The 10,219-nt window shown below is 44.7% G+C and overlaps 1 protein-coding gene across 2 annotated transcripts; it reads left to right on the top strand.

Moving 5' to 3' along the window:
• The first annotated feature begins 666 nt into the window (after window positions 1-666).
• Window positions 667-10,000, top strand: LOC136556567 (cytochrome P450 2D17-like). 2 transcript variants are annotated; one of them, XM_066549865.1, is made up of 9 exons: window positions 667-1,095; window positions 2,821-2,992; window positions 3,720-3,872; window positions 4,486-4,646; window positions 4,777-4,950; window positions 6,751-6,892; window positions 7,447-7,634; window positions 8,537-8,678; window positions 8,805-10,000. In XM_066549865.1, the coding sequence occupies exons 1-9, from the start codon at window positions 883-885 to the stop codon at window positions 8,981-8,983; spliced, it is 1,524 nt and encodes a 507-aa protein (XP_066405962.1). In that variant the 5' UTR covers window positions 667-882; the 3' UTR covers window positions 8,984-10,000. The 2 variants fall into 2 exon arrangements, with proteins under 2 accessions (XP_066405962.1, XP_066405963.1); XM_066549866.1 differs by lacking the exon at window positions 4,777-4,950.
• Window positions 10,001-10,219: the final 219 nt, after the last annotated feature.

The following is a 10,219-nucleotide window of genomic DNA, read 5'->3' as shown; positions in this document are numbered from 1 at the left end:
AAATACTTTGGAAATTTAGGGATGCACACTTTAGGAAATACTTTGACTGACTCCATAATTGTGTTGGCATTACTACTGCCCCAAAGGCTGGACATTGGAGGCACCTTGTAATACATGTGACTTCTTGCAGCTGAGCTGTGGTCTACAGAAGCTGAGCTCATTGTGCTGACTGACACTTGGAGTTTGATAAAAATTTTTAATCCTAGAAACATAAATTATTTTTTAAATCTCAAGGGACTGTTTTAAGCTAACTGTTGTAGTAAGTGCTTTCTGTAAGGGAATGTTCGATCTAACCTGAACTTTCTCAAGTTCCAATGGAACCTCTCCTTAGCCTGCAACGAGAAACCTGTATGATCTGTGTTTAGGAACTGCTTCTTCCTTGACTTGCCTGTACTAACAAGAAGGTGACACACATTTAAACAACCTTTTTCCAAATTGTTCCATGAGAATGCAGCAAGACTGGTTGCTTGTGTACTTCTCCTTGTCTGTGAGAGAAGGCAGCCAAACACCCAGGGCTCAGCCAGCCCCGCCCCACTGAGGGCATTGCTAGCACCAGCTGCCACGTTCAGCAGGAATGGAGACCTCTGGGCTTCGGCTTCGGAGGAAGAGGAAGAGGAGGAGGGATGTCCCTCATCACCACTCCCCTAAGGCTGAGCCAAGCAGAGGAGGAGCTTGGAGGTAGAGCCAAGTTTCACAGTCAAAGGCCAGCAAGTGCAGGGAGAGAGGAGCAGCAGAAAAAGGCAGTGTGAGGAAGAGGAGGAAGCAAGGTGAAAGGAGCAGCTGTAAGGGCAAGAACGTGAGAGAGGAGAAGAGAAAAGGCAAAAGGAGGCAGCAACAGTCTTGGGTCAAAAGAGGAAAAACAAGGAGTAGACAGGCTACAAAATGGCCTTGCTCCTGTGGCTGGGGTCCCAGCTGTCATCCATCTGGAGCAATATCTCTATACTGGGAGTCTTTCTTACAGTGTTTACTTTACTGCTTGACTTCATGAAGCGCAGAAAGAAGTGGAGCCGTTACCCGCCGGGCCCTGCCTCGCTGCCATTCATCGGGACCATGTTCTCCGTGGACTTCCACAACCCCCACCACTCCTTTGGCCAGGTGAGTGGCAGCCCCTGAGCAAAACACTCCACATACAATCCACCATGGGCCCAGGAGGGCTGGGTCACACCCTGGCATCAGCTACAGGTACATAACATGGAGAACACGAATTTTCCTTTCCCCTGAAATTGCTAGACAGAGCTTTAAGACTAACTAGCAAAAAAAGATAAAGGAATGTAAAAGTATGCACACTGGATGGTAAACATGGCTGGATATACTGTGCACCTAGTGACAGGGGCTGTTGTACAGCTGGCTGCCAGCCTGACCTGTGGGCAGGCCTGGAGGCAAAGGAGCAGGGAGTTGTGCAAAGAAGGGAAGACAAACAAATATCTGTGGGCTGGGAATGTGGCTGCAGGAATGGCAGGCTTCCCTGAGAGTTACTGAAGCATGCCTGCAGGCATGTGACAGTTTCAGTTAAAGAGACCAGCTTGTGGGATTTGCCCCTGCAGCAATGCCCAGAATCTCAGTAGGTCCCTATTTAAAGTCAGGGCTTACCTTTTCTCAAAGGGAAAGCAGGGCCTTCACAGCCTGCAGCAGATAAACCATGAGTGTTTTGTGCTTCAGCTTGCAAACTCTAAAGGCCTCTTTTCCAGGACAGCACTGTTCAGCTGCCTGTCCAAAACCTGCAAAGTGGAGAAACTAAATTTAGCATTTGTATGTAGTTCAAAAGCTTCCCATTTTCAAATCATATCACGTCAGATCATACTAACCACAGTCTTGACCAGTAATCATTTTTAATGATGTATTTCTAGTGCCAGTGAAGTGCTAATCCCCTTTTCAACCTTACTGCAAATACAGTATTAAGTACATCAATTCCTTTCAATGCTACAGTGAAGAAATCAAGAATCTTAGCTTTTAAACAAGGAAAAAAAGACAGGAAAAAAAAGTAGAAGAAAACTGTGGGGTATTGCTACTCTTGCACTGTCTTTAAACAATGTGCTTCTGAGCTTTGCTCAGTGTTCCTGACTAGCAAGGGAGCTTTGACCTGCCTGCCCACGAGTCTGTGTCCCGTTAAAGGGCTTGTCTACCTGGAGAAGCCTTTGCTCCATGGCCAGCTCCCATGGAGAGTGTATGGCTGACAGGATTACCTGTGCAGCCATCCTGATTCAGCTTTATGAGGCTCACAGATCACAGCAGATGTAGGGTTCCAGTTACCAGTCATACTAGATGTGTACACTCCTTTTAGGGAGAAAGTTGACCTGGAACTCCAGTGTGGAATTGCCTTTCCCAGCCATGTTTCTGGAAACCTGGCTCTGAGTAGATCTTTAGGTACAAACGCATCTTTAAATGGAAATTACATATCACTTTATTATCAATATTCCCTTCAGCAAAAGTAGACTAACTCAGAACTTACTTCGTCTTTCAGATCAAAATAAATAGAACCATTAGGAAATAATTCATTATTGAGCATGCAGTCTTTAAAAATTCCCAGAAAGGTTCTTGACAAAATTAAAAGTACTTGCACAATGTTCATAACAACAGTTTGGCCAGGACAGGTGTATTCTAAATTTTTCCACTTACAGGGCATTGATCCTGCTACAGCTGCTGCTTGGCACTGTTTGGAGCTGTTACATTGCAAAGTTCAAGGTCAAAGATCCGCTGAATATCTCTGAATAAAAGTACCTCAAAGTTCACTCAGTAGTAAATGCGCTCAGTAAGGATATGCTCATATTTCTGACTTTACACTCAGTTCATTTTCAGGAACATGCTTTTTTATCTTGGCAGCTTCAGAAGAAGTTTGGAAACATCTTCAGTCTCCAGAACTGCTGGACCAACGTGGTAGTGCTGAATGGGTATAAAACAGTGAAGGAAGCCCTGGTCCACAAATCAGAGGACTTTGCTGACCGGCCATACTTTCCAATATACGAACACATGGGCTACGGAAAGAATTGTGAAGGCAAGTCCCATGACAACAGACATTCCTTGATAGCACTAGCAAGAGAAGGATTGGGTAGAGGCAAGATTTTCTCAGTGCAGTGCACCTTGGTGTGGCCCCCTGGTCAACCTCCTTGCATGTCTGGCACCCTTTGGTGGTGCTAAACTTGGATTTGATTAAATGGGGGCTCCCCTTCATGGCTGTAGTACAGCTCCAGCAATCACACACTTCTTCACCTGTGTAAGGACACTATAAATGGTACAACCTTTCTGCCAGCTCCCAACAGCCACAAATTAGTACTTATGGTGCTTATGTAAGACAAAATGCTTATGGAAAATGGTACATGTAAGTTGTTGCAAAAAATATGATAACTTTAATTCAAGACAGAGTATTTTGCTGCATCCTGCCCACATCACATCCTCAGCTCCTGTGTGGTGGCACAAGCTGCAACACACTTCAAACAAGCTATGGGAACAATGCTGAATGTTTTGGAGAGGTGATTCCTTTATCCTTAGCAGCCCTTGTTGCTCCCTTTGAATCCCCCTACATCTTTGCCCAGCCATGCACAAGCTTTAGAAGGTGCAGTGATCCCTTTCTGAATTGCTGTCTGAACAAGCTGCACAAGGTCGGACTGTTTCATCTGTCCATACAGACCTGTACCTCCAGACTCACAACTGCTGTTCTCTAGCACCATTCACTTGATGTACAAGCCACATATCTGACATTTCTTGCTCATCCACAATTCCAGGGATTGTTGTAGCAAGATATGGACACGTCTGGAAGGAGCTAAGGAGATTCTCACTCTCTACACTGAGGAACTTTGGCATGGGAAAGAAATCCCTGGAGGAGCGAGTGGTAGAGGAAGCTGGATTTCTTTGTTCTGAAATCAAGTCTGAAGAAGGTTTGTGACATCCACAAGGATGGGGAAATCACAGAAAAAGGCCATACAGTGATGCAGAGAGAAGTAATGCTACAGCCACTCCTGTTTGCATGCAGGGCTCTCTTCCCCTGCAAATGCAGCGTTCCTAGTCTGTGTGCCCTCCTTGGAGCCTCTTCTGCTTTGCACAGCGGGGCTACTGTAACACTAATCCATTTGAAACAGTAAACAAATAGGAAATTAGAAATAGAGAGGTAAAACACAGCTATTCCCAGAGCTCAGTAACTCTAACTTGATAAAGTTGAGTGGAACATACTGATATTATCACATGCAATAAAAGTGCAGCTGACAGTTCACAGCCTGTCATCCAGACACAGAACAAAGTGTTACCTGTCAAGTCACAGAACAGCCCCAACAGCTCAGTTTTTCTTGGGAATTTTCTTCTTTAAAGATAGAGCAACTAAATATTAGTAAGAACGAGATTATTTCACTTCCTAGTGTGATGCTATGAGTGGTCTGGGGGCTTTTTCTCCTGGTGTCATCAAGGTGGCATTTGTGTATTCTCACTGCTGACACATGAGGTCCAGCAGTTTGGTGTTGCTGAGCTTCATGGCTTGGTCTCCATTTCCATTTTCAGGTAAATCTTTTGATATACACGTTCTCTTAAATAATGCTGTCTGCAACATGATCTGCAACATTGTCTTTGGGGACCGTTTTGACTATGGTGATGAGACATTCAAGAAGCTGTCACGGTTATTTCAAAACTCCTTGGATCAGGAAACTGGATTCCTGCCTCAGGTAAGCCACAAGCTGTAAGAAGCTGCCCTCTATTACTTGAGAGAATTTACTTTTCCTAATTTTTCTTTTTTTGCATCATGTAATATCTCCTCTCTCTTTCTTTGTCCCCTCTTTGGTTCTCACACCCCAGCTTCTTAACGTGGTGCCCATTTTGGTGCGGGTCCCTGGAGTGGCACAGAAGCTTTTTCGAGCACAAAGGGAGTTAATGGACTTCATAGATGTGGCCATAGATAAACATGTGAAGACCTGGGACCCTGCTTACACCCGAGATATCACGGATGTATTTTTAAAGGAAATGGAGAAGGTAGGCTGATACTAGCAGACCCTCCAGGATCAGGAGTAGTTTCTTTGCCAGTTCAAGCTTGTGAAGCTGACTTTCTTCCTAGAGCTGCACAAAACCTCTTACCAACTAATTTCCTACTTTTTCATTCCATGCTCTATCTTGAGAAGAAAGGCATTCTTCATGCCGGAACCTCTTTTATTGTCTTAGGACACCATGTTATCTGTTGATGCTCTTGTTTGCATTTTCTGCCTTCACACTTCCTTCAGAATCTAGGAACTTCTTTCTTTCCAGCCTACAGAAATATGAAGGCTTCTGAAAGGCAATAATTGAGAATTCGCTAAATGTCCTAAGTTTGCACCAGGGAACAAGTCAGCATGCACGATTCTGTGTAATGTCGGTGCCTCAATGACTGATGCCTCCAGATCAGTCAAAAACTGGAGCAACGGATTGACTTTTTGGAGTCATTGCCCCATCCGCAGCCTGCCTTTAAACCAAGATATGATTTGAAACCAGTGTCTTCTTTGGGATATATATATTTTTGAATTGCTTGCTAAGAACTCATTTGCTAGATCTCAGAGGAAGGCCTAAATTCTGAACTTCACTGAAATTAAAAGGAGTCTTTCTTTGAATTCAGTCAGGCACAAAGTCAGTATAAAATCAAAGATATTTGGGTCAGCCTGTCCATCTGCCATGTGTTCCTGCACATGGATTCACTACATTTCAAATGCCAGATGATCAATATTACCAAATTCTGCTTGCAAATCACTTCCCCCATCCAAATCCTCAGACTGCACTGCTGCTCTGCGTTACAAACCCTGCCATGCTGTGGGGGTCGGGCACCTCCAGCCCATGGGCAGAGCAACGTGACCCATGTTACTCTGCACTGAGCAGTACAGCCTGGGGGTGGGTGCTGTCTCTTGTCACATCCCTCTTCTGTTCACTAACATCACCTGATAGCCAGTCTGATAAATCCCTCTCCTGAGTTAACTTGGGTCAAGTCCATCCCAAACTCCCTTGTCTGAGATCATTTATTGGAATAACAGTTGAGTCTTAAATGCATTATTAATTGCTATCCATATTACAACAGCATCTAAAGAGACAGAATAACTTAACAGAAGCTAGTCCCTAGGAAAGGGAAGTATACAGAGGATTAGAAAAGACAAGCAGATGAACTCATGCAGAGAGCTTGTCATATCTCATATGCTAACAAATTTGAGCTCAATTAGCATTTGGATGAGAGACCAGTTTTGCTAGAAGTGGTGTTGCAGATTTAGTAGGAAGCAATAATCCTTTAACCTGATAGCCCTGATCTTTTATTTTTCAATAGTAAGAAAACACCAGGGCAGGAGCAGCGAGAATCTGTAATGCATAGCTAGAGATAACCCCCTGAAAAAAATGCTAATTTTGCATTTGCCACATCAATGCAGCCTCCTCTCTACTCTGTGGCTTTTATCATCTGATCAAACCTGAATAACTGTGCTCAACCTCCTCTGGGGGAAGATGTTACAGTGAGTGGCAAGGGCCTGCTGGATGTTTGAGCTGAAGGCACAAGGTGTTTGCTTCTGTCCTGAAGGCAGGAGTAGCATTCTTCTCTGAGTATACTGGAGGTGGTTGAGGACCTTCAAATACAGGAGGGAACAGAGTTACAAAGTACATCACTCATGCTCAGACTGTTGCTTGTGCTGTGCTCTACTCTTCCAATAAAAAGCAGGAACGCATGCTAAAAAATGGATCCAGTGCTTCTCAGCACTTCTCTGGACAGTGATCTTCTTCCCCAATAAATACCGCAGCTCCAATCACCCACTTTTTTGCTCTCCACAGGGTAAGGCAGCTGAAGAGAATGGTTTCCACCATAACAACCTTCGTCTGGTTGTCCTAGATTTGTTTACAGCTGGTTCTGAGACCACCTCCACCACTCTCCGGTGGGCATTGCTGTACATGCTGCTCCACCCAGAAATACAGAGTAAGTCAGAAACTTACCTACGGAAATGTAGCCTCTTCCCTTCAAGACTCATTTTTTCACAAGGATTACACAATGAGGAACTGCTTTGATCATTGTTGGTCTAGCAGAAACAGAGGAGAAACACTTCCCAAACAGCTGTTCTGGCAGGGGGTAGCCACGATAAAAAGACTGGAGTTTGAAGGGCAAGTTCGCTCTTGCCTTCATTTTGAGGGCTTCACCTGGGGACTGGCTGTGGTCAGTGTAGGCTCTTCCAATATTTGGAATAGATGCTGATTGGTTTAAATTCTCTAATGCCACTCGGCCAGCTACCCTTCAAGCTGCATAGAGGAGGGGTAAGGTAGCATATCAAGTGGCAAGGCCTTGATAAGGGTGCTATGAGCAAAGAACAGTTATACATAGCCACCGATCAACTGAAAAATGCCTTCCTGTCTCTAACTGCTTGTCCTGTTCTCACACAGTGCTTACAATCTCATGCAGCCAGTCTTCCTTCAGCTTGTACCAGCTGCCTCTGGTCCTCTAAGAGTCCTCTAATTCTTTATCTCTTCTGCTTTCAGGTAAGGTCCAGGCAGAGATTGATAGAGTGATTGGCAGAGAGAGACCCCCCAGCATGATGGACCAAGCAAGCATGCCTTACACTAATGCTGTGATCCATGAAGTGCAACGCTGTGGGGATATTGTTCCTGTTGGGTTACCTCACATGACGTACCGGGACACCGAGTTGCAAGGCTTCTTTATTCCCAAGGTGACCGTGACCACATAAGCAACACAGCAACCTCTCCTTTTGCAGCTGCCAGGCACGAGGTGGGGATGATCCCATCCAACCCTGCAGTATTGCACTTCCAGCCTCAATTACAGTCACTGTTGAGCACTAAAATGGGACACTTTGAAATGCTAAATTCAGGCAGACGGTCACATCTGTGTTCTAGGCTCACAATTCTTGTATGGGAACACAACTGCAGTGGCAGCTCAGCGCAAAGGTTTCCTTTCCTCTCAATGAGCCGTGATATTCACTGCCTGTCAGAAGCAGCCTAACAGACTCTCTGGAGGCACTGAACACCAGCTTACTGGCTTTCCTGAGATGCTAGTAGTGAAATCTAATCTCTGAAGCTACTCAGTTGCCATTGGCATTCAGACCAGTTTCACTGTGACAAGCAGCTGCCCTGGCAGCAGTGGCAGAATTTAAGCCTGAGATAGTTTTGTAATTTTTTGTAGCCGTGTGGTATCTCCTCTGATTTAGAACTTTGACATGTGAAACAGGAAAGCTTTGTGATTTTCCCTGGTCCCTGCAAAAGTTGGGCTTTGAAGTCTGTCAGTCAGCTTTTTCTCTGCAGCTATAAAACAAGTCCAGGAGGATCTGAGAAGCAGAGGCTGTTTCCACTGTGTAACTGTGAAATTGGCATTTGCACGCTACAGCCTCTGTAAGGCTACAAATTGCAAAAGTTCGGGTGCTTCAGAGTGTAGGGCAGGCACAAAATGCCATTGGAAATGGGCCCTGCTTTACCTCTGCTTCAAATAAGATGCAGAAGTGGAAAAGGGTGCTTTTAGTTGGCATTCAGGGACTAAAGAGGAACCAACACTGTTCTGTTGTGCCAAGATAATGCTGCAGTTCTCACTTAAGTTGTTTCCTCTTGTGGGGGAGTGCAGGGGACCACAATCATCACCAACTTGTCTTCGGTGCTGAAGGATGAGACAGTCTGGGAGAAACCAAACGAGTTTTACCCCGAACACTTCCTGGATGCAAAGGGGCACTTTGTGAAACCAGAGGCCTTCCTGCCCTTCTCAGCAGGTAAATCTGAGGGGAGGATCCAGCTGCAGGTCAGAAGCACAGCTGGAGGGTGACTGGCTCCCCCCGCGGCAATTCCAGCATCGATTATTGCCCTCTCTGACACACTTCCTCTTCCCTTTCTTGCAGGTCGCCGTGCCTGCCCGGGAGAACAGCTGGCCAGGATGGAGCTCTTTCTCTTCTTTACCACTCTCCTGCAGAAATTCACTTTTGTGCTCCCTGAGGACCAGTCCAGGCCACGGGAGGACGGTCACTTTGCACTCACCAACTCTCCACACCCATACCTGCTGCGAGCTCTCCCAAGATAGGTGCACACCACTCCCCTTCCACTGACAGACCACCACCGCCCAAACTCTGTCAGGAACATTGCAGGTCTAGGCAGGATCATGCCATGCTCAATCTCAAGTCTGTGCAGAAGGCCACAGCTGTGTAAAGTAAGGATCTAGGCCAGTATCTTGTTGAGCTTAATTCTAGTTGTGCTTCTTGAATCAGACAAGAGAGCTTCAGCTTCAACAACAAGGTGACATTACAATGTAGTTTCAGCGTAGTGCTTCTGGAAAATCTTACCATCCAGGATATTCATGTCCCCTTCATTCCTTCCTGTTTATTACACACTTCTGTGTGTTGAACAAATACTGCACTGTCTTCATTTCTAGCCTCAAAGAAAGTAAGTTTTAATCCTGACAGCCCTTATGTCACACTATGTCTCCAGTAGGAGTAAATACCAAGGAGTACATAAATAATGCAGATGGTGTTTTAGCCACAGAAGAAGGTCATTTGTGAAATACAGAAATTTTGATAAATACATTTAAAGAGAAATCCCGGTGTTTAGATTTATTATCTCTTTCAATTATTTTTCTTTTATTTTTGGCATTACATAAATGCCAAAAATACAAAAGCTCTTGGGCAGGTTTGGAACTCACCTTGGGATGGAGTTAACACTGTTTGAAACTGTATGGCCATAGATTTCAGAGCTGCCTCTCTCTTTCTTCTTGCAATATCCCTGACAAATTGTTTGCAAGATATAAAGATATGTTGATGTTTAAATTAGGAGTAGCCCACTTACCATGTCTAAAGAGACAGTAGCACAAAGGAGCTCCTACTTATAACCGCCACTAAAAAAACATAAATAAATCTGAAATCGAGTGCACGTGTGCAGTAGTAATTTTGTGTAATAGTAATTTTGGAAGCTATGAAAGTTATGGAATTGTGCATATACTTACTAACAAAATTAAGATTTGAACTTCAGCAGGAACTGCACATTTGCACGTTTATGTTTTTCATCGACAAAATAACTTGAAAGAATAAAAGTGATGTGAAATCTCCTTTCTCGCCCCTCCTCTTTGTGGTTGTCTCAGTCCTGCTGTGCTCCTGCCTCAGATACTCACCTGAGATTTCTCTCCTCACACCCAGCACCTGCGCCTTTCAAGATCATTTCAGTGTTACTTTTCTGGTCTGTTCAGTGACACCGAAGTGCATGTGTTCGGATTTATAGGGGCCAGCACATACCCCAATGTGTTTAAAGGAAACTTAACTTTGGAGAG

The sequence above is a fragment of the Molothrus aeneus genome, chromosome 5 (genome assembly GCF_037042795.1).
Source record: "Molothrus aeneus isolate 106 chromosome 5, BPBGC_Maene_1.0, whole genome shotgun sequence".
Classification (NCBI taxonomy): domain Eukaryota; kingdom Metazoa; phylum Chordata; class Aves; order Passeriformes; family Icteridae; genus Molothrus; species Molothrus aeneus.
Note: the sequence above shows the minus strand (reverse complement) of the source record. Positions and strands in the feature narration are given on the sequence as shown.

Coding starts and splice junctions, on each gene's coding strand:
- LOC136556567 (XM_066549865.1), top strand. CDS start 883: ATGGCCTTGCTCCTGTGGCTGGGGTCCCAGCTGTCATCCATCTGGAGC. Junction 3,873..4,485: donor TGAAATCAAGTCTGAAGAAG/GTTTGTGACATC, acceptor TTCCATTTTCAG/GTAAATCTTTTGATATACAC. Junction 7,635..8,536: donor AAGGCTTCTTTATTCCCAAG/GTGACCGTGACC, acceptor GGGGGAGTGCAG/GGGACCACAATCATCACCAA.